Raw genomic sequence first — 24,655 nt, forward strand, 5'->3', positions numbered from 1 at the left:
TCAGCTGACATGGTTGACCATCAGCCTCATTCTTGGGGAAACAGCGGCGAGGCCCTGGGGTTTTGTCACCTGACAATGGCTTGAGGCCACCAGGCCAGGACTAGGGACCCAGGTGGGGTCGGTTAGTGCTTGGTGCTTCAGGCCATCTAGGATGCCTTGTTCACTTACCAAGGACGGTAAAATTAGGAAGGCTCATCACGAAGTTATAAGCTGACACATGTCCCCTGTCCTTCGGCCTCCCTCACAATCCCATTTCACTGTGTCATGTTACTTGCCACCAGAAGGTTCGACCTCATCTAACTCAGATCCCTTTGGCCGCTCCTTCCAGTCTGCTCCCTCGGAAAGAGAAGAGGCTGCTCAAGCAGCAGCCTTACCTCCCAGAACCTCTGTGGTTACCCTGTGTCCACGTCACTCCTCGAGAGTAGAAGTAGCAGAGCCCCCCCCCGCCCCCCTGCTCCCCATTGTGCCATTTTCAACACGGAAGTTAAAATATCTCCTCTCTCCAAAGCCCTGTGCTAGGTGCTCCCACTCGGTTTTGTTTCATTAAATACGGAAGAAGCTAATCTCTGTCAGGTGCTGGGCTGGATGCTGGGACATGATGATTAAACCCCTGGTTTTAAGTAGCTCCTGATCACTCAGAGTTTGTGCATCCATTCAGGAAATGCCAGTCACCATACCGTCAGGGTAGCTGGTCTAAGGCCGTGACCTTTATCTTCCTATCTGCTGCATCGAGCATAGTGCCAAGGATTCAGTAAGCGTTAACTAAAATGTGTTCATTTAATTTTTGACAAATAAAAAGGTTGATTGTTGAGTGGGGACCTTACATTTGGAACAAATACATTTTTAGTGCTTCAGTTTATAGAATGCTTTCACCTAAATTGTCCCAATTTATTATTATTACAACCCAGCAAGGCAGGTGTCATCCCCATTTTACTGACGAAAAATCGGAACTCAGGGAAACTGACTTGTGTGTGGTCACAAAACCAGAAAATTGAACCGTGATTTAATCCCAAGTCCTGGCTTCCTGGCCCAGCACCCACTCCACTGTGTCAGAGACACCTCCTTGCCGGCGTAAATAGATCTTATTAGATCCATTTCTCTTGGAGCCTGAGTTTTGGGGGCATGGGTAAGGAGGAAAACTGACGTTGGACCAGGTTACTGCTTCTTCCTGTCCATCTAGGTACTCTATCCAGGGGACATTTTATGAGAACATTTCTCTGTAATAGACGTACTGCTTCTTATCTCTGGTTTTATGGGTACCTTTGGGGTTTGAGTTTTGTCCATCTTTATTAATGGCAAGCCACTTTATTGCTCTATTTCTTAGTGGCCATTAAATAAATCATCAGATGCATGAGTAGTGTGTAGCAGTGGAATGGATTAATAATTGAGTACCCTGAAATAGACTTCTGTTTTTGCAGCTTGCCAAGAATATTGGGAATGCAGGCTTTAATGAGATTATGGAGTGTTGCCTTCCAGCTGAAGACTCGGTCAAACCCAACCCGGGCAGTGACATGTAAGTATGAAACTGGCTGTTCTCGTTTTCTGAGCAAAGATTGGCCTTGTACCTGAGCCCCGAGAGACAGGAGAATAACAAGCTTGGGGTATCTCAGTGGTTGCTTCTTTAGGGAATATATCAGCCTGGGTGTTTTTGTGTAAGTCACCTTTTTGGGTATCCAAATAAAAATTTGGTGTGGCTGCTTTTCTTAGGAAGAAACCACAGGAAGGCAGCTTTGGCTGATGCTCTCTGTCTGGGAAGGAGGACAGTGAGTGTCGCCCTTGCTGGTGGTGTGTGGGTACCCCCTCACTTCTGCCTCAGGGGACTTCTCTCTCCCCTTCTCTCCGCATAAATTCTCAGCCACTGGGAGGGTTAGTTGTCATAGATACATGACTACGTATCATTTTCTTTCCCAGGGTCCTTGCAAATGTGGAGTGTGTTTTCTTCAACAAGAGTTTTTTTGGTTTTGTTTTACTGTTGACACAAAACCTAACTGAGAAGCTTTTGTGCCTCATGGTGCATCCGCTAGCCTGATGAAGCAGAGCTTATAGGAGATTTTCCTGCCAGTCTTATCAAACAAAGCATAAATCACCCAGATCACACTGGTCGTTGAGAGGGAGAGGTGGATGGAAGGGCAGCAGGTCAGGGCAGCGGCTGGCCCGTCTGCTCCAGGCGGCTGGGGGCTGGTCACTGCTCTGTTGCGATGCAGAGTGGGGCAGACGGAAGGAAGGAAGGTGTCTGCAGGGCAGTGAAGACACAGCACCTGCATTCGAGTGGTGAGTCTGGATCCAAGTGTTCCAGCAGGAGAGGAGGAAATGAGAAAAATCTGATAAGAGAGAGTAGGAAAATTCATTTACCGAGACAGCACTGCCTTTGGAAGAAGCTTGGGAGGGAATTGATGGCAGAGGTCCTCCCGAAGGACATTGGGTGAGGACAGTGAACTGTGCTTGAAGAGAGCTTTGACACCTGGGAGGCCGTGTCCAGGCCTGTAGCGGAAGCTGAGAGCTTCGGTGTTTGTAGCCCGTTTGTTGGGATGTGCCTTTGGGAAGCTGAGATTGTAGGATCTGTGTTCTTTTGCATCGAGGTAAGGTAACTCATGTAGTAAGACAGCACAGACATCTAAGGGCGTGAACCCAGCCCGTGGCCATCAGGTACCAGGTATCTGAGATGAGCGTTTGGTTGGTGTTGGATTAGAGTTGATTCACGTCGGAGTCCTGTAGCAGATGTTTGTGCTGTAGCAGTTCTGTGAGATTGGACACCAGGCACGAGGCCGTTGTCCTCTCTGGTTGGAGATCTGAGTTCCAAATCTGTATTCTTACCCAGACCTGGAAATCTAGCCCTTCCTTGATGGTGGGACCTGGGCAGGCTTGCTAGCTTCTCAGAGCCCTCTTCTCTAACATAAGCAGGGGATCACACTCCACTGCTCACAGAGCCGTCGGGCTGATCATCAGTGGGGTGGTGAGGTGACACATGCACTTTGGTGGTGTTGGCAACTCTGTCTGCTCGCCATGGGTGTGGGTAGTAGAGGCAATGTGAGTGCTACACACTGATCCCACAGACCCCGGAAACTTAGGGTCCTTGCAATTTAGGTTTCAACTAGAGAGTTACCCAGAGGTGAGCCAGCTTTTCCTAGGGTAGCTAAAAGATCCTGTTGAGTAAAGGAAACTCCATGGTCTGGTATGGCACATTTATTTAGTCTAATTAATACCTGCACTCAAAGAGAAGGTACCAGTCTCCTGAAATGCTGTAACGTTGATCAATTTTGAACAAAGCATATGATAAATAATTTCTTCCAAGTACCAGGGGTCCTTTATAAAAAGCAGAGAATTTGTTTATTCTGGGGCTAGATGACTCTAAAAAATGAGCACTATCTGCTTCGAATCCTTCAATATAAACATATTGTCTGCGTTTAGACACCCCCCCAACCTTGGCACAAATGTAAAGGAAGTTTAGCCCTCCCCCTCCCCCCCCCAAATGAGGGTGGATGGCCAGTGTGATGGCAAAATGCCGCCCGCTTTCATACCTGCTCAGGTGAAATTAACTGCTGGGCTCTCTGCTCCCGTAGCATTTGGCTCGGTTTTAAAACCTTTCATCCCACTTTCTACCATACCGGAGTATCGATACCCATTTCTCTAATAAATTGCATCTTCCTAAATTTTGTATTTTGTATTTCCAACACCACATGTTGCTTGTGGTGGTTCAGTACATATTTAATGAATCAACGAGTCAGAGATAAAGTCCCAGCTCTGTGGCTACTTAAATAAGCTGATACTTTACTTGCACACGAGAAGGAGTGTACCGTTGCTGGCTTTATCTCAGCAGAACACACCATCTGCAGATAAATCTGTTGAAAGAGAAGCTGAAGACCCTCTAGTGGCCTGTGAATCCCAGATTTTGGATTTGGGGGGTTATGCAGAGAGAGAAATAGGTGGAAGGGGGGAAGCAGGCAGATTAATGTCTGCTTACAGAGACCCACTGCTCCTCCTGTGATTCAGGACCCTTACACAGGCCCATCCTTCAGACGTACAAGAAACCTGTCCTAAACACGTGCCAAAAGCATTGTCAGTTCACTGCTTTTCTCCCAAAAGCAAGAGGTGGGGAGGGGATGGCGCCAGCAGAGTGAACTTCCCCCACAAAGCCGTGGAGCGTGGTGGTGCCTAAAGCAGGTCTGTTCTTGGGCTTGTGTAGGAATGACCTTCAGGGGACGCAGAGCCCCGGACAGATGAATAATACATTAAAAAACAAGTAAAGGGGCCAGTATCTCTCTAGCTCCTTCCAAGGGAGGCAGGGGAGGTCACCTTGGTGATTGTCCCACCAGGATTATTGAAACTCCCTAAAACTTGACAGCCGTCTAGTCCAACCACCCATCATAGGAGACCTATAGAATTTGAATCATTGTCAGATAGAGCACACCGTCAAGCCCAGAAGGTCCCTGAGCAGTTCTCTGTGCGCCACACTGTGCTAGGAGGCCCCCTCAGGGAACTCGCCCGCTGCGTGAGGAAACAGAATCTTATGTCCCTCCATAGACTTCAGTTTACTTCTCTGTAAGGGTTTGTGAGGCGACACACATAAACTGGTTAGCACAGTTCACGCAGTCTGCATTTTACAAACACCCAGGCCGTGGATGTCTTAGGTCAGGTCGTCAGCAGTGAGGAGTGAAGCCCCTGCTACCCTCTCGGACAGAGCCTGGAGTTGGCCTGCTCGCTCCCGGCCCTGGGGCACTGCAGCCCGGGCCCTGGGGTGCTGACCGGAGGGGCTCGGTGACTGGTGGCGACAGCAGAGGCGGTTGGCACAGCCCTGGCGGCAGGATGGGAGGGAGCAGTGCCTGAGCTGAGAAGAGCTGACCAGGTTCCACTTGGCACTACGAGCCCCTTGGTTCCATGCTGGTGTTTCTAGAATGCTGTGCCAAACGCCTGAATGTGCTCTCTCACGTAACCTGCAGCAGCCCTGTGAGCAGGTGGGATCACCGGAAGGGCTTGCCCACGGTGCCCTCGACAGGAGGCGGAGCGGGTCTGGGCAGCCATCTGACCTTGAGCCCGGGCGCTCCGAGCCGACCACCAGGCCCTGGCTGTTCCTTCAGCCTCCCCTGCCCAGCTTTTTGAAATTGCAGGGCACTTCACTTTCCAGAAAGAGTAGTTTCCAGAAGGGAGCCGAGGGCATTGATCCTGTTGTGCTATTCTCCCTGTGTCTCTGTACATCTGTTGGCTAAAGTTAAGTTTTTGTATTGTTGGTGGAATTTTGTTTTCTCTGCCATGCTTTTTTTTCACAGCTTTATTGAAATATAATTCACATACCATACAGTTCACCCATTTAAATGTAAATTCAGTATTGTTCAGCATGTTCACAGAGTGTGCGTCCATCACCACAATTTTATTTTACTTTAAAGATTTTGTCTATTTGAGAGAGAGAGCGAGAGAGCACAAGCCGGGGGGGGGGAGGGGCAGAGGGAGAAGCAGACTCCCCGCTGAGCAGGGAGCCCAATGCAGGACTCCATCCCAGGACCCCGAGATCCCAGGACCCCGAGACCCCAGGACACGAGGACCCTAGCTGAGGGCAGACACTAACCGACTGAGCCACCCAGGCGCCCCATCACTACAATTTTAGAACATTTTCATCCCCCCAAAACAAAACCCCGCACCTGTTAACAGGCCCACCCCCCCCCCCCCCCCCCAGGCCCTGCTAATCCACCTTGTGTCTCCACAGATTGGCCTCTTCTGGGCATCCTGTTTACGCAGGATCATAGAGTGTGTGGCCTCGTGTGGCTTCTTTGACTTCGAGTAATGTTTTCAGGGCTCATCATGCTGCAGCCTGTGCTGGTACTTTGTTCCCTTGTCTGGCTGTGTGGAGAGACCACATTTTGCTTGTCCATTCATCAGCTGATGGGTTTCTGGGGTGCTTCCTGACACTTCTCACCTGGTGGCCACAGGGAACTTAGCATTATTCACTGTGCCTCTCAAACATCCTGTCCACGTCTTTTATTCCACTGTAACTTGTTAAGGCCATTGGAGTAAAATACGGAGAGTCCTCCTGACACAGGAACTACTGTTTTTCTTGCTGTCTATCTTTGAAGTTCATCAGCAAGTTCTAGGGTCCTGAAAGGACCTACCGCGTGCCCTGCAAATGTCAGTTCACCGACTTGTCACAGTTCCACGAGGGTGTGGGGTACACACTTGCACAGCTAAGACTTGGGGCCTCCAGGGATAGGATGCTTGTCCCAGACACACCACCAGTGTGGTGGGGGCGGGATTTGAACCCGTGCTGCCCTTGGCTTCTCAGAGCTGCCGCCACTCCGTGCTCTGTGGGGAGGTAGAGTCTGCGGACGCTGTGCCACAGGAAGGCCAGAAAATGGAGCGCAGAGACTGCCAGCTTGTTCTGGTTCATCAGACATACGGTGCCTGCCTTTCCTACCAGGCGCGGTGCCCATGACTGAGGAGATAGCATCTTCACTCTGCGGAGGGCCTCCCAGTCCGCCTGACCCGGCCAGCTACCGTTGGCCCCTGAGTAAGGCCCAGGCACCCTGCCCCGGGCCTTGAGGCCTCTTGGGTTGGAAACTGGAAATGTCAGTGCTGCTTAAAAGGGCTCTAGGTGTCACTGGACGTAGACCTAGCTGCATGGTCACACAGCGGCCCCCTTCCTACACCCAGCGCTTCCCCCAAGGAGGGTGTGGGCAGGACTTTTAAAAATTGTTCCAGAATGAAGGTTAGATATGTTTGAATAGAGGCCCTTAATCGTTTACAAGGCAATTATGCTTGATTTCAGGAATGCCAGAAAGGACTACATTACTGCCAAGTACATCGAGAGGAAATATGCAAGGAAAAGGCATGCGGATAATGCAGCAAAACTTCACAGCCTTTGTGAGGCCGTCAAAACAAGAGATATTTTTGGATTACTCCAAGCGTATGCTGACGGTGTGGATCTTACAGAAAAAATCCCACTGGCCAACGGACATGTAAGGGTGGGGCCTGCTCCTTTTAAAGAAAGAAAAGAAAGTGGGGGGTGGGGAAGTGGCAAGGCAGTGTAATCAGAAATGCTGAAAAAGTAGTATAGTTCTCTGAAGGAAGATAGCATTGAGTTCTGGGGAAGAAATTGGTGCTTTATTCTTAAGCCAAAAATAGAATGCCAGCCCTGGAAGGAAAGGCCAGTCCCTGGGGGGAGGGAGCATCTTCTCAGGAACCCGAGCAACCCGAGAGAGGTCCTGTCTCTGGTGAGCAGGGATCCAAACTTGCAGTAGCAGCTGCTGGGGCCGCCCTGGGAAGGAGAGCCCCCCAGCCTGCTCCCTCCCCTGTGCCCTCCTCCCTGAGGGAAGGGGAGAAGAGAGACATCCCCCAGTTTCCTGGGAGAACCTTGTTGAGAGGGTGAGGTCTAAAGGTGGGGTGGGATCTTCCTGTCAGGATCGAGTCCACAGGAAACCGTTTACCAGCGTCAAGGGTTGGCATATATCCTAATACTCTTCCATGGGTGACCTCGTGACACACACGACACACTCCCTTGAAACCTTACTGTCATGATGAAGGCGCAGGGTGCTGGCTGTTACCCCTTAGCAGCCCGAGCACACGTTATATGGAGCCTGATATTCGTGTTTAAGAGAGAGAAAAGTCAAGCCCAGGTGGCCCAGGGCAGAGCGTGCTCAGCTCAGAGCTGTGCCGCGGCCAGAGGACAGGGGGGTGGCCCTGGCTGGCTGGACAGGTGGAGTGGGGCACCTCCCTCTTCGCCTCATGTTCCCTGTTGCATGGATATTTCCTTTGCCTCCGGCTCTCTTGCCCACCCACCTGCTTGAGACAACCACCATCTGGTCTGTCCTCCCCCACCTGCCAGAACTCACGTTCAGAGAAGGCCGTGGGGTCAGGTGTCCCCTAGTATAAACTGAAGGCAGTCTGGGCATTAGCACTGATGGCCCTATCCATAAGTATAGAATGAAAACCGTGAACACCGGTATCAGACACTGCATACAAGAGGCCTGGGGAACCTTCCTGGTGTCTTTGAACAAAAGGGCCCCCCCTTACATGTTGTTGGTGCAGGGATAGGGACCTAGAGATTGGGGGACTCTGAGAGGTGAAACCCCTGAATTTCTTACTACTTCCTGTGGAGGAAGGAAGACCAGTCTCCAAATTGCAGGTTGCCAAGGGCAGAGTTTCCCCAGGAGACTAAAGGGGCCATATATCTTAGAGATTAATGTTTTGAAAGAAAGAATAAAAGGCTTTCAGAAGAGAGAGACACGATTTCACTCACATTGGACACAAAACTGAATACTCCTCTTGGAATTCTGCAATGTTTCTGTTTGGTCTTCAGGAGCCAGATGAAACTGCCCTCCATCTTGCAGTCAGATCGGTGGACCGGACTTCTCTCCACATTGTAGACTTTTTAGTTCAGAACAGGTAGGTGTTCTAAAATTAGGGGAGCGTTTTGTTTTGTTCCTTGGTGTTTCCGAGGAAGGATCAGGTTCCTGCCTCATTATGTGGCCAAGGTGCTGGGATTTTCCCAGGCCTGAACACAAACCGTGGGACAGGAAAAAACCACCAGGAGTGGGGTATTCCAGCATAGTCCCAAAAAAGCCCTAGAGTGTGAGGACAGAGACCCTTCTTGGTATCTGCAAGACCCATCTTCTAGCGTCTGGGACTCAGGAGATACCAGGTCAATACATCTGAATTCTGGGCCCTGGAGGGCAGACTGTGAATCCCACCACCCTGTGTGCACAGAGCCGTCCCCACGCTTGTCCCTCGAGTGTCTCACTAGACCCAGGCAGGTGCCCTGAGCAGTGGGGAGAGTAAAAGGGACACATAAAAGATCCATACTTGGGCCACCCGCCTAAGCTGAGATTGTAAACCGTATCACTGGGTTGTGGGCATTTTGTTTGGTTTGAAAAGTTGTTTCTGTTTTTTAATTAGAAGTTTCCTTTAAAGAATGTGTGTGCCGCTTGCCCGGGCTCCACGGGCCTGTTGTCTGGTGCATCGCCCGCCTGGGGCAGCAGGCCAGCCATGAAGACCCGTCACAGTGTACCTTGACTCCCTGATCATGTGTGTGGAGGGGGAGGTGCTGGTCAAAAGCCCCTGAAATTGCCCCAAACGGAGTGGAAAATTCCACCGTGCAAAAGCAAGGTCATATTTTGCCTTTCGGCCTTTCCCTGCTGTTCCTGGGGGGGGCAAGAAATGGCCAGAGGTAGAGCAGCTGGGGGCAGGTCAGCAGTTTGCGGGACTCAGTGGAAGCCGCGCTCTGTTGGAGCCGGAATGCCCACCCAGCGCCTCGCGCGTCACGGTGGCTCCGTGGACAGTGGATGAGACAGCTCGGGGACGCCATTCCTCCTCAGCGTAGTCTCTTGGAGCGTGAGAAGGGAAATCCTGATTTCTTCTAGCGTGGAAGGAGGGCAGCAGGAAGAGGGGAGAGATCAGAAGATGAGGCTCATTTGCACCCTGAAAGCGTAGCAGGTTCTGTCTCGATGAGAGCTGCCCCCCATCCGTCCTTCCAGGGCCCACAGAGCCCCCTCCCTGTCCCTCCTGCTCAGGACAGCCGTGTTTCAGGGCTGCCTCCGCCGGTGGGCTGGGTGGCTTTGTCGGAGGAGTGCAGCAGGCCGGTCCTGTTTTACGCTAGAAGGACTCCCGAAATCTCACGATTGCCGCTTTGGCTGTTTTCGGGGCAGCCCGGGGCCCGCAGGCGCAGAGGCGTTTGCACATTCTGGGCTTTGGGAAAGTGGCTCTTTCCCTTCCTGTCAACAGTGTCAACAATGTGAGGAGAAAAGGCTCCCCGTCCTTCTGTGGGACAGGATGGCGAGTCACACCGGCTTCCTGAGGCCCACACCCTTCAGCCTCCGGGCGCTGCAGGAGAAGCGGGAGGGATGCCGTGGTTCGGGGCGGCCCTGGAGGAGGCAGCCAGCACCCCCACCCCCGCAGCAGCCGCACGGGCGCCTCGCTCTGGCCTTCCCTGCCGCTGTCGCCGGGTCCTGCCGGCCTCAGCCCGAGCGCCTCAGCCGCCCCGTCCCGGCAGCGCCGAGTGCCCCGCGCGCTGATTCCGTGGCCTGCCCTGCTCACGGGCCCAGGCCCCGGCCTGCGACTCACCCGTCTCTCCCTCCCTCTGCCCCTGTTGTTGGTCAGCGGGAACCTGGACAAACAGACGGGGAAAGGCAGCACCGCCTTGCACTACTGCTGCCTGACGGACAACGCCGAGTGCCTCAAGCTCCTCCTGCGCGGGAAGGCCTCCATCGAGACCGGTGAGGCCCCCGGGCCCGGCTCCTTGCGCAGGCCCCGCGCTGCTGCGGGGAAGGGTCCGGGTGCTGGGCTCCTGTCGGCCAAGGGGGCCCAAGTCCTGCCCTCTGGAGGCGGGGGGCCTCTCCTCCCGTGTCTGTCAGCGGTTTCCCGCCATCCGGGACGTAGGCCTTGCGTCACGGGCAGGCACCGTATGGTTGTGAGAGGCAGAGCGCAGGCCCTGCAGATGCCGCTCGTGCTGAGGTGAACTTGAACGAGGCTTGGGGCTTCTTGCCCCCCTCCTCAGAACCCCCAGCCAGGATCAGGCTTAACCCCTTCCCTGCTCTGGGTGGAAGGTTTACGGGGCGGTGGGGAGTCAACGAGTCTCCTCCTCGGGGGACCCTGAGCTCCTGGGCCTTCATCCCTCCCTCTACCAGGGGACCCTGATGCACTGGCAGCCGCCTGAGGGCAGGCAGCTGTGATGGCCTTGTGAGGAAGTGTTTTTGAAGAACCACTGAACAGAGAGCAAAGAGAACAGAAAGGAGGCACATGCCTGCTTGAGCCAAGTTTCTTTCTTTCTTTTTAATTAATAACCAAACCTTGTTGATGGAGGCTTATTTGGAAGAAAATACAGAATTGCAGATTTACAGACTGCTGAGAAGGAGGTCGGTTAGCGCAGTCTTTAAAATCTCACCGACCACACGCTGCTGCGGTTCTGTAGGACTGGAAGACCAGTCAGCCTCCCCGCTCCACGCTGTGCATCGCATCAGTCGTGCTCAGTGTCACTTGGTGCTGCCTCCCTGTGTCTTCTTTTAACCGCCTCTTGATATCAGACCTTTGCTTGTTTGTGCCGTAACGCCTCCTTGTGTTGCCCTGCCTTTTAGCCAACGAGTCCGGAGAGACGCCACTGGACATCGCCAAACGCCTCAGGCACGAGCACTGCGAGGAGCTGGTGAGTCTCCCTCCGGCGCGGACGGAGTGAAGGCGCCCTGCCCAGGCCGGGGAGGGGCCCTGCCCTCTGGGAGGAGGGTCTTCCCACATTTGGACCCTAGAGGGGTCAACCAGGAGAAAGCGTACCCGGGGAGTCTTTTGAGAGGAGGGGACCACCCCCCTCGTAGTGACGCTTGGAACACAAGTCGGAATTTGCTGGTTGGACACGTGGCGTCACCTGGGGCAAGTGGAGCAGAGATCGGGAGGCCGCCGCAGCTCTGGCCCTTCTCTCGAGTCTGAGCCGCTAGCTCTTCCCCTTGCGGCGGCGTCCCCAGCTGGTGTGCGCAGTCTGTTCCCCAGCCCCAAGTCACTTGGATTGTTCCGCACCGTCTTTTCCCGTCCTGTTCTAGAAGAGGCAGTGCGGCCAGCACACAGAGCCCACAGGGTCAGGCAGCGTAGGGGCTGCCACCGTGACCTGGGGAAGTCACGCCAGTGCCAACTCTCCCGCTGTTCCCTTATTCGTAAGGTGGAGTCCGTTACACCAGTTTACAAGGTTGTTGCAAGAATTAGCATTGCACCGTGCGACACTCAGTGAGTGCTCAATAAATGGAACTACTACTAAATGCTATGCAGGTGTGAGATGAGTAAGAGGTACTGTTCTCAGTACTTCACGTCCACTAATTTAATCTGGATAGCCACCTCATGACACGGTTGCTTCTGCTACCCCTATTTTACAGATGAGGAAACAGGCACAGAAGGGTTAAGGAACTTGCCCAAGGTCACACAGCTACACTCTGGCTGTGGAGGAAATTAAGGGCTAATGTGCTAGGACACCCACTGAATCTAATGAATTCGCTTCTCTCCTGTGGATCTAACATGGAATTGGGTATTTACCTTCCTTGAGAGAATTGTGAAAATACTCATTCACATCCTTTTTCCGTGGGCCATAATCTCTCGTGCGGGCCAAGACTGGTTGGGTTAGCAGTTAGTGGACACGTGCATTGTCCTCTGTTGAGTTTGCTCCTGTGTGTGCCCGGCAGCACCCGCAGGCCAAGCATTAGCCTTTAGATCCTGAACAGCCCTCGCCTGCGCACAGCACTTTACAGTTTACAGAGCACTAAATGGGAGTTTCGAGGTTTGAGTTTCAAGGTCCTCGGTGAGGTAGGGAGGGGGGTTTCAGTCGGCTGGCCTCGCCCCGGAGGGACTCTGCCTCCCCTCTCCCCACCTCCCACCACTGCCCGTGGGTGCCCGCCTCACAGCCCTTCCTCTTCTCAGCTGACCCAGGCCTTATGTGGGAGGTTTAACTCTCACGTCCACGTCGAGTACGAGTGGCGACTGCTCCACGAAGACCTGGATGAGAGCGATGACGATGTGGACGAGAAATTGCAGGTCGGTGCCAGGCTGCAGGACGCCAGGAGTGTTGTGATGCGCTTCGCTCCGACACTGTGGAGCCTAGAGTATAATCAGGGCAGAAAGTGGTTTTCTACAAAAAGCGGAGTTAACTCTGGGCTTCCATTGATCTCAGTAGCTGTTTGGTTTTGCCCTTCCCACAAGTGCCGCTGGTCTCCCAGCTCCTGCGCGTGTTGATTTAAAGGGACGTTACTTGTGTCCTCATCGTCAGCTCCTCAGATCAAAAGATATGGGGGGGCCTCTGTTTCTAGTGGGATTTCGAGGAAGCCCTCGCACCGTGGATGTGGTAAAGAGCCAGGGGTCCCCAGTATCACAGGTCATGTTCACCTAGTTGATCTTTAAAACCTTAACTAGAATTAAATGACCGTTAGAGCTCTGGGTCCAGCTTTTTCCTTTATCAGATGGGATCATGGAAGCTTCAGGAGAGGTTGATCAGTTGACTCAGCCACAGTGAAGCCAGTGTTTAGACCAGCTTGAGGCCAGACGGAGGGCGCTGGCCTCCGAGTCCAGCTCCCTGCTCATGACACTCTGTCTTGCACAGTTGGGGGCCCCCCCCGGCAGGTTACCACCTTCACGCGGGTCTCAGAGTGGAGTCAGACTCCAGCAGACTGACTCCAGAGCCCCCACTCCTAGCTGCCAGGAAATTCGTGGGGAATGCCATATAAAGTTTTCTATTTTTATTGTAGGACTTGAATGTCCTGATGTGCACTGAGGATGTCTGATTATATACATCTATGGCATTTCCAAAACCTCCTTGACTATCCTTGTTTGTGGAGCAGTTAACATCCATACTTACTATTTCTTAGACTAAGAAACTTCTCCACTGCGTTAGCTATAAAATGGTGTCCCAGTAAGAAGAGCTGACTAATGTTATACTTACCCACCCTAAAAAAAGATTGGAAACATGGGCCCCAGGGCAAGTCCACACATCAGAGTAGTATGACACAGCAGGTCATACAGTCCCAGTAAAAGTCTGACAGCAAGTGCTCACACGCCTCCTCCCACTCTCTGTTTCCAGCAGAGGTGGGTATGATACAGCCATGGGCTTTGTTGAATTTAAAACATGTGTGAAGAGAACTAGCCATCAGGTTCTGCGTAGCTGAGCTGAGTTTGAGCCATTGGGTTGGCCAGAGCCTTGACTGGGTGGGTGGTCCTGTGAGGGGCAGGGGGGTACGACAACCAGTACCGTACCTGCTGAGCTCCGGGCGTTGTGCTGGAGAAGCTAGGTTCACCCACTGAAGAGATGAGAAAGAGGGTCAGCAAGGTTAAGGTGGTTGCTCAAGATCGTAGCTCTTATAATGAAGCTGGTATTAGAAATGAATTAGATCTGGTTTACCCGAGTCCTGATTTCGTGGGGAGCAGGGGTCAGCAAACCAAACGGGCCAAATAATAAATATTTCAGGCTTGTGGGCCTAAAATATCACCATCTTTACTGCAACTACTCAGATGTGCCAGGGTGGCTTGAAAGCAGCCATAGACAATATGTAAATGACCAGGCATGATTGTGTTCTAATAAAACTTTATTTATAAAGACAGGTGGTGGCCCACGGGCCACGGTTTGCTGACCCCTGAGTTAGAGGAATCTTGAGACTTCAGTTCATTAGGGAAGAAAACATTGATCTCCCCTGAATTTGCTGCCTAGCTGTTGGGGATTGATTGCAGCTGGGTGCTCAATTGAAAGTGTGTTTACAAACAGGAAATGCAGTGAAAACGCAGGTCTAGGTTAAGATAACTCTGGCTAGTAAAGGTGAAACAGCCTATGTTTTCAATCCTTTACAGAATGGAGAATTGTCAATTATAAATCATGGCTTTTGGGGGTGGGGTGTGTCTCCATGAAGAGACATGATAAGAGTAACTTTCAAATCTTGCGGCTCTCATGTAACAATTGAGAGCCCATGTAGCAGCGGTGTGCGTGAGGTGGTCACCGGTAGACCGGACGCTGTGACCGAGAGGTCAGTGTGTGTGCATTTCCCACCCCTCTGCAGCCCAGCCCCAGTCGGCGAGAGGACCGGCCCGTCAGCTTCTACCAGCTGGGCTCCAACCAGCTGCAGTCGAATGCTGCATCTTTGGCCAGAGATGCTGCCAGCCTGGCCAAGGACAAGCAGAGGAGCTTTGTGCCCAGCATCTTGCAGAACGAGACGTACGGCGCGATCCTCAGTGGCAGCCCGCCTCCCACCCAGCCTGCGGCCCCCAGCACTGCCAGCGCCCCCCCACTACCCCCACGGAACGTTGCCAAAGGTACTGACCTGCTGTAGCTCCTGCCAGCGCATGAAGGGCATGATTTGGTTTTTGCTTTGGCAAGTTTATGGTTGCTTTGCTCCCTGCTAGATGACATTTGGGGTTTTTTTGTTTTTGTTTTTGTTTTTGTCTTAGAGTTGTTGGCCTCCTAAAGGAGCTCTTCATTCTTAGGGTTCTGAATGGTGATAGAGCATCTGACTTGATCCTTGTTCTGGGTAGAGGTGTGGCATCTGTGTCACGTGGGGAGTGCGGGGACCCCACCCGGGCAGGCTTGAGGTGGGTGGCTCAGCTCGTGATGCTGGTCCTGTGACACTTTCCTGCAGACCTTCTTCCTGTTCCTTTTCTCTCTGCTTTTACCATTCACCCACCTTCATTCTTTCCCGTTTCCTTTCACCCAGCCCCCATTCAGCCAGCTTGTGGTGCCTGTGATTATTTTTTATCTCTGTGATCCCCATGAAACAAAGGATAAAAAGATGCTAATTTGGGGAAGGATACTCAACCTCATCGTAAAAATACAAAATAATCCTGCGGGTCCAACCAATGCCTTAAGGGCCAAAGCTTGCTCCGCTTAACTTAGTTGCTCGGTCCCAGCAGAATGAGTTGGACTCAACAGATGCTGGTTTTTATTTTTACGAAAATGGAAACTGAGGCCCCCAAAAGTTAAGTGATTTTCCCAGGACTGAAGGTCAGCTGGCCGTTCTGCTCCTTGAAGGCAGGTCCGGCAAGTGGCCTCCGGAGGGCATCCCATGGGAGGGGGGGACAGAGCCCCACGGGGTGTGGTGTCCGGGCACGGTGGGGGCCGTGGGCTGCAGGTCCAGAAGGAGGTCCCACGGTGCAGTGGTGCTGCGTCTGCTCTCCGGGCGGGGGTGTGAGCGACGGTCGGTCGTGGCCTGGCTGGGGGAGTGAGCGTGGCAGCTGCCATCGGCTGGCCCGGTGCCTCACCCCCCATGGGGCCCTGCCCCCAGCACCCAGGGGGATCCCTCAGGGAGGCCAGAGAAGGCCAACAGGGGCCTGTCGTCTAGGTCACTGAATCGCACCACCAGGAGTGAGTCCCCGAGAGGAGAGCAGGTGCTACCCGGCAGGCCCCGGAAACAGCGGCCTCACCTCCCCGACAGAGCCCACGGCCCCTGCGTGCCCACACCCCAGGCAGTGCTGCCCCCGGGCTCGAGGGGGCGCTTCCTGCGCAGGAGAGAAGCTGTAAGACCAGGCCCCAGCTGCCCTCCTCCCTGTCACCTCCTTGTCCTGGCTGGGAGGGGCCCACGGTCGGGTCCTCATGGGGCCTCTTGTCTCCCCAGCCTCCTCTCGTATCCTGTGTGCGGGTATTAATTTTGTAAGGCCGGAGCTAAAATGGTTTGGTCACCTCCACCCCATTAATGGCTTTTACTGACTTGTGTGTCATGGGAGGATTTTATTTTGCTCCGTTGGGCATGTGAAAGGAAAACTTCATCTTTTTTTTTTTTTTGCTTTTGCTTTCCTAAAGTCTTAGAATGAGATGGTTTGGGATTTTTTCTGACTTCTTTCTTTTTTTTTTTTTTGGACTATTCCTGTAGTTAGCTTCATGTCCTCCTTTGACAGTGTAGATTGTCCTTCTTCCCTGTAGCCCCCCAGAGAGTCTCTCTGGTTCTCAGTCTAGCCCACACCTGGCCCAGCAGGGAGTCCCCGCACAACAAACAGCAAAGGGAGTCAGCATTGCGTGGCCCGCACCAGGGCAGACGTCGCCCACAGCCCGCATTCCTCCCCAGGCCCGGCCCCCCGTGTGGTGACCCCCTGTGCACGGAGCTCTGTGGGGGCAGAGATGGCGACCTAGGCTGTGCTGGCTCCCCCGTGTGTGTCAGCTGCGCCCCCTGGGTATCATGTGTGCTGACTTTTAGCCAGAAGTGTTTGCAGGAGGTGGGGAGCCCGTCCCCTGTTTCTGGTCTGCACCCTTCTCTCCTCGTGCTCTGAGAACAGGGGCTCCCCTGGGCCAGGCGGTGACGCTCACACAGCCACGGGAGGACTTAGGGAGCGGGGAGAGGCAAGCAGACGTCCAGAGCCTGAGTGCGGGGCTCAGGACATGTCATGGTGGTTATTCGTTTTCCTCTTCAAACAGTATTTATATTTGAGAAAGAAAATCAGTAAGGTTGTGAAAACCAGCTGGTAATTTTCCCAGAAGCATCCTTGGTCTGGTGTGTGTAAGTCTCTATCGTCCAGATGCCAGAGACAAAAGTTTCTTAAAAAATCAGGATTCTGTTTGTGGTCTTAGTGCTATTCTAGAAGGGTCATATTTACCATTTTCTGAGAGGGGATCAGTAATGCAGTGTTCTGTTTCTGTTTTTGTTCTGTGCCTGTGCGTGTGCATGTGCGTGCGTGTGCATGTGCGTGCGTGTGCATGTGCGTGCGTGTGCAGTTCAGACAGCCTCCTCCGCTACTGCCCTGTGGAAGACAAACTCTGTAAGTGTGGACGGTGCAAGCAGGCAGCGATCTTCGTCAGATCCGCCAGCTATCCATCCACCGCTGCCCCCTCTCCGCGTGACATCTACCAGTACGTTTTCTCCTTTTTCCTTTCTTGCCAGTGGGCTCTTGGATCTGGATGGCTGGGGGGTGCTTTTGGCAGCCACGGGGGGAGAGCTGCGAAGCCGCATGCCCACAGGCAGAGGCTGCCAGGAGCCCAGCCCTGTGTGTCCCCCCCACCACCACCCCCACCAGCCCCTCCAGCCGCCCTCCCCAGCTGCAGACTCCTGTCTGTCCCGCATCCCGCCTGGGGGGGCTCACACACTCTCCTCCTCTGTCTTCCTGAGCACCTGAGCAACATTCCTTCCTTTCATGCACCAGCCCAGGGCTTCATTTCCTCTGGCCATTTGGTGGTTCTCAGTATTTGGGCACAGTCATGTGGATGTGATCTGGTATGTGTTCTTCTTCAATGTCAACACGTGGGTGAAAGGCCCAGGGCCTAGGGGAGGGGGCTGGGGGGGAGGAATGTCTTTACTGGATCAGTGGGGCAAGCCCTGAGCCTGTCTCCTTCTTGCTCTGCGTGGGCTGTGGGAGGGAGGAGCTCCAGCCTGAGGGGGCAGGCTTTGAGAGCGCTGAGTTGTACCCAGGTTGTTCCTGCGGTTTTTAACCTAAGCAGCAGCCCAGCCCCAGCTGCAGAAAGTGCTACGTGTGCGTGCGCTGGAGGCCCTGGAAGGTTCCATGGGTGTCCCCCGTCCTGTCCTGAGCGTGGCTTCGGCCTCAACGAGGATGGGGCATGAGGACCCTGGGTATTTGGGAGCAGCATGAATGTTTGTTAGAGAGGGGGAAGCTGGTAAAGGAGCCAGGGGCTCAGGGCCCAGCTCCCTGTCTTACCAACTCTCTAACTTTTGGGGAAAGCACGTCACTTTGAGCCTCAGCCTCCGAGTCTGTAAATAAATAATAACCTCTTTGCCCTGCTCCCCTCAGAGATTGTGGAGCCTTTACAGAGTTAGTTCTTTACAGGCTGTCTCAGATGGACCTGCTGGAAGCCTGGGGAAATGGGTAGGACCCATGGGTCAGCTGAGGACCCAGCTCGCCGGGGGTGGGACTGGGGCAAGACCCCAGCCCCAGCCTCAGCCTCCTGCTGCTGTCTCTCCAGGTCTCGGTGGCTTCCCCACAGAGGAAGATCCTCACAGGCTCATAGAAACGTTTTAATCCTAACTTGAGGCTTGGAAGGACTCCCTGCCAATACGGTTTTCTAAAAATCTACAATGAAAGGAGGGTGTTTTCCCTCATGAAATCACCATTAGAAAAAAAAAAAAGCCCTTCCCAGAAGAGCCTCTGGTGAGAAGGCTGGGGTGTGACGAAGCCTGACCCTCTGTATCCCTCTCCTTTTCTCTTTCCACAGATCCCCCGGCTCCCACTGCGCCCCCTCCGCTAGCAAAAACGCCCAGCGTGATAGAAGCCTTGAGCCAGCAGAGCAAGCCGGCCCAGCCTGGGGTCCCACTGAGCAAGGCCCCGCCCCCGCCCCCCAGCCGCCTCCCCCAGAAGAGGCCCGCTCCCGGGTAACCGTCTTCCAGCCCCCCCACCAGGGCCCGGCCGAATTGCCATCCTTGCTTCTTGCATTCAAGGTTCCCAGTGCCAGTGGCCCCATTACTTCATCTGAAGTTTCTGTACAAACACTGAAAATCTCCCGTGCTTCTACCACGTGACGTTGGAGCCCGGGTGCCACCTCAGTAACTCATCAGGGTCAAGGGTCTTAAACATAACTTACCAAGAACTTTTAAACTGTAAAAATTTCACACAAATGTGTATCTGACATCCACGTAATGAATTTAGACTTCTGTTTAGTACAGACATTGGGTTTTGGGAATTAAGGTCAAGATGCCAGGCCTCTAGGTTCAGTTTGTTGCTCACTCACAAGGTTGTCTTGCTCATATGCACCCTCCGCAGTGTGGGGCGTGTATTTCCTACAAACTAGGATGTTCTCTTGCATCGACACGATACGGCCACACAGTCAGAGAATTAACAGAGACACATGACTACCTTCCAAACCTCAGACCCCATTCAAGGTTTGCCATTTGTCCCTAGAACATCCTTTACCAAGAGGCATCTAGTTCATGGTCTCAAGCTGGAAAATGGTTTCGTTTAGTGGCAGTGATACTTAGAAGCCAAGATCTGAGTGCTTTGTGTGCTCATTGCTCTCGGAGGGTCGCCGCTCCCAGGCAGGCCCTCTGAGTGGTCAGGACCGGGGATACACACACGTATATGCCTAGGTGACCATCCGTGTAGATACACCTTTATGAACACATTTATCTCTGTATTTCTATCTCGTCTTGAAATCCATGAGTTCACACTATCTCCCATTGCAAACCACAGCAAGACACAACCGTTTTATTATGCTCCCAGACTCTGTCCGGAATTTGGATTAGCACAGTGAGGAAAGCTTGTCTTTTTCTCCACAATATCTGGGGCCCTAACTGAAAAGTCTCAGAGGCGGGGATGGTTCGACACAGCAAGTGACTCAGAGGCGAAGGGCTCATAACCCCTCTCCGCTCCGCGCGTCTGGTGGTTGGTGCCGGCTGCCGGCTGACGCTGCTGGCTGGGATACTCACCCGTACGGGGCCTCTCCGTGTGGTGAGGGCTTCCTCAGATCATGGTGGCTGGGCCAAGAACGAGTCCCAGGAAACAGGCACAGCCCTGGAGAATGTCACTGGCCAGGGTTGAGGTGGGGACGGTGCCGGAGCACAGAGTGGTCACAGACTCCAGATCTCGGGAAAGAATTTGGGGCAGTATTTTCAAAACCCCACAGGGTTCATCCTCTCCCTCTCCGTGCTCCTTACTCCCTTTTCCAGTGGTGAGAAATCTGGCTCCCATCCCTGCCTCCACCTTTCCTCTCCCTGCTGAGAGCTGGGGTCCCCCATGGAGGTCTTCTTCACCCTGCTGGGGTGCTCTCACTGGCCCGCCAGGCAGCTGCCTGCCTTGTCCCCCTCAGGCACACCCTGTCAGGCCTGTCCCTGCTGAGGCCCTGACTCCCCAGGGCGGGTCTTTTTTCGTCCATGCCACCAGGTAGATGATGGAGTCTTTCAGGATAGAAACTACATCCTTCAGTTCTTTATCTCCCGGGCCCAGGGTTACTTCCTGCGGGAGCGGCTGGGTCGGGGCGCCTCTGGCCAGAACCAGTCCCAGGGCTCCACCTGGAGGCCGGGGCTGGAAATGCAGCTCTGCAGCCGAGGGGCCGCGCTCTGCCACCTTCTAGCGTCCATTTCTCCATTGCTGGCTGGCTTTTTAAATCTGCCTTCTGGGAGATTTTCCTCGTTGTATCTTCCAGTTCGTTTACTGAGCTTTTCATTTCCACTATCACATAATTTTCAAGTTAATAGTATCCTGTTTGTTTCATGGAATCGTTTTCTCTCATCGCAGATTATTAATGATGGGTTCAGGGCAGTGTTTTTGTTTATGTTAGCTTTTGCTTTTCTGAGTAATTTGTTTCTTCCATGTCCATTGTCTTTGTTTTCACTTCTGTTATGTTAAAGCCTTTTTCCTATAAATCTGGTGTTCCCTGCCCAGAAGTTGGCACTTCAGCTGAGGCATTAAAACCGATCGCAGCCCATACCCTCATGCTCAGAGCTGCCAGGTGGGCTTGGCTGTGGAGAGTCTCACGGGGCACTTTCACTGGGGAACCCTGAACTGGGGCCTTTTTTCTTGAACAACTCAGGTTCCTTAGAGAACAGTCTTTGTTTCTTGCCTGAAGGGATCCGGTTTTCTAGGAGTTGAAAAAAGAAATAAAGTTAAGCTTTTACTTAGTCCCCCCCTTTTTTTAAGAGAGGTGGGGCGGGGGCAGAAGGAGAGAGAGAATCTCAAGCAGACTCCACGCTGAGGGCAGAGCGCAACACGGGGCTCGATCTCACGATCCTGAAATCATGACCTGAGCCGAAATCAAGAGTCAGACGCTTCACCAACTGAGCCACCCAGGAGCCCTTAGTCCCCCTTTTTTAAAGATGCGCCCCAAAACCGCACTGGTGTACTCCCTAGTCCAGACATACTCTATTCTACCTTCTCCAAGAATAGAAACTTCTGGCCTTCAGTGGGTTGGGGCAGGGTAGTTGCTACTCGGGGTTGGGCTGGGAATCCAGGGATTCAGTAGCTCCTTGAGCAGATTTTGGGCCCATCTGTGTTTACTGCCCTGCCTTACACCCCCCTGCAGGGGCTTATGAGCCTTGGGGGCTCAGAGCACAGATGGGGGTCCTTCAGGGCTTCCTCACTGCACGAAGGGTCCCCCTCCGTAGGTGAGCTGGCATGGTTAGGATCCGTCCCTCCAGTGGCCGCTTCCAAAATGTTCCCTCTTCAGGTTCTCTTGGTACTTTTTTGGTTTAAGTTTTTTCTAATCTTTTTCCTTGGGAGAAAATGGAAGTAAATGTATTTCAGTCTGCTTTTTTTTAACCAGAAGACTCTCAGAACTTTTTTAATACTGCTTTGTGAGATCTCTTTCTAAAACATAGCATGTTACATCCTTGCCTTCCTGTTCTAAGTGGCACGTCCGCGGTCTCCGTGGCGACTGAGTTACGCAGCGGGGGGGGAACACTCGCACATCTACGCTGAGTGGCCGCAGCCGGTGCTTCTCTGGGTTCCTGCATCGGGGTCTGCGTCTGCTTCAGCTTGCTCCCCTCTTCCCCTGTCGTAGCTGCAGACTTCCTCTTCCCGGGCTGTTCTCTCAGATGCCAACTCCCGTTTGAAGTTCTAGATGAGAGCCGCTCGGCGTCCGGTGGCTCCAACGGGGTGTTGGCTGCTAGTGCCCGGGGTTGGGCACGGCCTTGCCGGGTGGGCTTCATCTCTGGCACCGTCTGACCTGATTTTACCTGCTTCTTGGGATCCTTTTCTCTCCTCTCGTCTGACCAGAGGGAGAGGTGGGGAGGGGGCAGAGTAGATGATGCTAGGGTATCTCCAAGACCACTTTGGATGGGTGGAAGCCTGCCCTCGCCGCCTGGTGGGGTTCTGCTGTGAAAGAATACGCTGGTGGGGCCTCTTGGTAGAGGGAGCGCCCACCCTGGTCTCACTCTGGGTGTACATCTGGGATTTTACATGGGCTCTCTTAGAGCAGGCCTCATCAGCCCCACGCCTATTTTTGTATGGCCCACAAGCTAAGATGGTTTTTGGTTTTTAAATGGTTGAAAAAACCAAAAGAAGTCTCTGTCATGACACACAACAATCATGTGAAATTCAGATTCCAGTGCCCGCAAATACAGCGTATGGGGCATGGCCCCACTCGGGTTTCTGCGTTCCCCGTGGCGAGTGCCATGTGGCAGCACGAGATTTCGTACACAAGGCCTGGAATATGTACCGCCTGGCCCTTTAGAAAAAGGGTTCGCTGACTGGTGTCTTGAGAATCAGGCCTTTCCTGGGGGCCTTCCTTAGTTGGGGGTGACTGAAGGCAAAGGGGGGGGCAGTATGATGACTTCTGTCCTGACATTGATGGAAATCACACGGCGAGGCCTGTCAGCTGGGTGGGGCCTTCACTTGGTAGGTGTTGTTAGATTCTTGAAAGTATCGTAAACTCAGTGCAATGTTTTCTTCACCTTCGGTCTGAGCACAGATGGCTCCCTTGGAAAGAGGGGGTGAGGTGGGGGTTGAGAAGGTGCCTGTGGGGCCTCAGGCACCAGTAAATCTACTTTCCCCTTCTTTTAGGGCTGACAAGTCGACCCCACTGATGAACAAAGGCCAGCCGAGAGGACCTGGTAATTCTTTCATTTGGCCCCGGGGCTCACTGCTGCTTCCGCGGGGCAGCGTGGGCGAGGTTTGGGCCTCTGCTGCTCCCGCTCCCAGGCTGCTCTGTACCGTGTCCTGCCTCCCTGTGCCCTGCGGGTGGGGCCGGGCAGGGACCTAGAAATCTGCAGAGGAGCTGGCGACGCCTGTCCCGCTCCGTGACACTCACATGCCTTGCACGTTGGATGGAGGCTGCATGGAAGTCACAGCTGCTTGGGCCTTTGAGGACTTTTCCCTCCATAGATCCGGAAATCTCTGGAAACCTGCCCTTCAGACATGATGCTGTGGCAATTATATTAAGTGTTTATAACTCATTGGTTATGCCTGAGGGCATTTGGTGACGTTGATTCATTTTGGCCCTACAGGAGTGGATCTCTCTGGAACAGAAGCTCTGGGTCCTCTGTCCAACACTGCCGTCCTGCAGCCCCCAGCCCCCATGCCCAGGAAGTCACAGACAGTAAGTGGAAGAGCCCCTCCTTTCCTGCCTCTTTGCTCGGGCCGGCAGTGAGCGGGAGACTCTCCAAGGAAACCGGTCTTTCCCTCTTCCCCTTGGGGGCGGATGGGAGGCCTCTTCCTGGATCTGGGCAGGACACAACCCCAGAGCTCTCCAGCCGGTGGGCTCAGCGCCCTCAGCACGGCTCCAGGACGGACCCCCACATGCATGGGGCATTACTCCTAGCTCTCTGGACTCAGCTGGGATGGCTTAGCTTTTCCCTGGGCCTCCCGGAAGTCCCCCAGCCCCTGAGCTACACCGATCCGCCCATCTTGACACCTGTGGGCTCCCGAGCCTCTGGTCCGGACCCCTGGGACCAGTTGGAAACAAAGTGGCCCCCTTCTCTGCCCCAGGAGCTGACGCCTCCCTGCCACACTAACCTCTGACCCTTCCTCTTCTCAATACAGACCAAGTTAAAGCCCAAGCGGGTCAAAGCTCTCTATAACTGTGTGGCTGACAACCCAGACGAGCTGACGTTCTCCGAGGGGGATGTGATTATCGTGGATGGGGAGGAGGACCAAGAGTGGTGGGTGAGTCGGGGGCCTGGGCCTGGGCTGTGCCTGGGAGGGGTGGAGCTGAATCCTTGCCCACGTGACCTGCGAGGCCTGCTCCCGGGTCAGGGCTTCTGCCTGTGCATCCTCGGGACTGCTGGCCGTTCTGTCCCCTCAGACGTCTCTGCCAGGGACACCCACTTCTGCGTGGGCCTCACTTATCCCCCCGGGGAGGGGGGTTCTCTCACATTAGGGTGCAGACCACTTGGGCTGCAGTTTCCAGAGTGCACTTCAGGGTCTGAAATGAGGCTTTGAGTTTAGAGGTGGTAGTGTCGTCCCCCACATCGCCGATTTGGTGGAGGGAGGCATACAGAAAGCTGACCTAGGGGGCAGAGTCCCTGGCTGTCGGCCTTGGTCCTGAAACGAGCCGTGACATCCAGGTGGGGGCTGGAATGGCGTGAACGTGGTGTTTCGCCGGGTGGCCCTAAGAATCCAGACTCAGCACTTAACAGACTTGGTGACGTTATGTCACTAAGCTTCAGTCCCCTCGTCTGTGAAAGGGAAGTCACCTCAGCACCACAGGAGAGAGGATACGGAAGGCCCCCAGTAAGAGGCTGTATTAACAATGAGGACAGCGGGCCTTGCGTGGGAGGCTGGTAGTGTTTGCGCACAGTGGACGCCAGGGGCCCAGTCCTGGAGGTCGAGCTCGGGTGTCGCCCTGCTCTGTCGAGTG

The 24,655-nt window shown here is 53.7% G+C and overlaps 1 protein-coding gene across 9 annotated transcripts in view; it reads left to right on the forward strand.

The window, feature by feature from the left end:
- Nucleotides 1-24,655, forward strand: part of ASAP2 (ArfGAP with SH3 domain, ankyrin repeat and PH domain 2) — a 165,402-nt gene that overhangs the window by 137,053 nt on the left and 3,694 nt on the right. For 7 of the 9 annotated variants that reach the window (XM_032430160.1, XM_032430161.1, XM_032430163.1 and 4 more), the window contains 12 exons: nucleotides 1,419-1,513; nucleotides 6,755-6,944; nucleotides 8,285-8,370; nucleotides 10,081-10,196; nucleotides 11,055-11,122; nucleotides 12,376-12,489; nucleotides 14,496-14,748; nucleotides 17,135-17,269; nucleotides 18,584-18,740; nucleotides 22,861-22,910; nucleotides 23,304-23,395; nucleotides 23,839-23,961. In XM_032430160.1, the coding sequence (XP_032286051.1) occupies nucleotides 1,419-1,513; nucleotides 6,755-6,944; nucleotides 8,285-8,370; nucleotides 10,081-10,196; nucleotides 11,055-11,122; nucleotides 12,376-12,489; nucleotides 14,496-14,748; nucleotides 17,135-17,269; nucleotides 18,584-18,740; nucleotides 22,861-22,910; nucleotides 23,304-23,395; nucleotides 23,839-23,961 (1,479 nt within the window). The remainder of the gene's footprint in view (nucleotides 1-1,418; nucleotides 1,514-6,754; nucleotides 6,945-8,284; nucleotides 8,371-10,080; nucleotides 10,197-11,054; nucleotides 11,123-12,375; nucleotides 12,490-14,495; nucleotides 14,749-17,134; nucleotides 17,270-18,583; nucleotides 18,741-22,860; nucleotides 22,911-23,303; nucleotides 23,396-23,838; nucleotides 23,962-24,655) is intronic. The other 2 variants (XM_032430164.1, XM_032430165.1) reach the window with 1 other exon arrangement.

Source organism: Phoca vitulina, unplaced genomic scaffold (assembly GCF_004348235.1).
Source record: "Phoca vitulina isolate PV1807 unplaced genomic scaffold, GSC_HSeal_1.0 scaffold42, whole genome shotgun sequence".
NCBI classification, from domain to species: domain Eukaryota; kingdom Metazoa; phylum Chordata; class Mammalia; order Carnivora; family Phocidae; genus Phoca; species Phoca vitulina.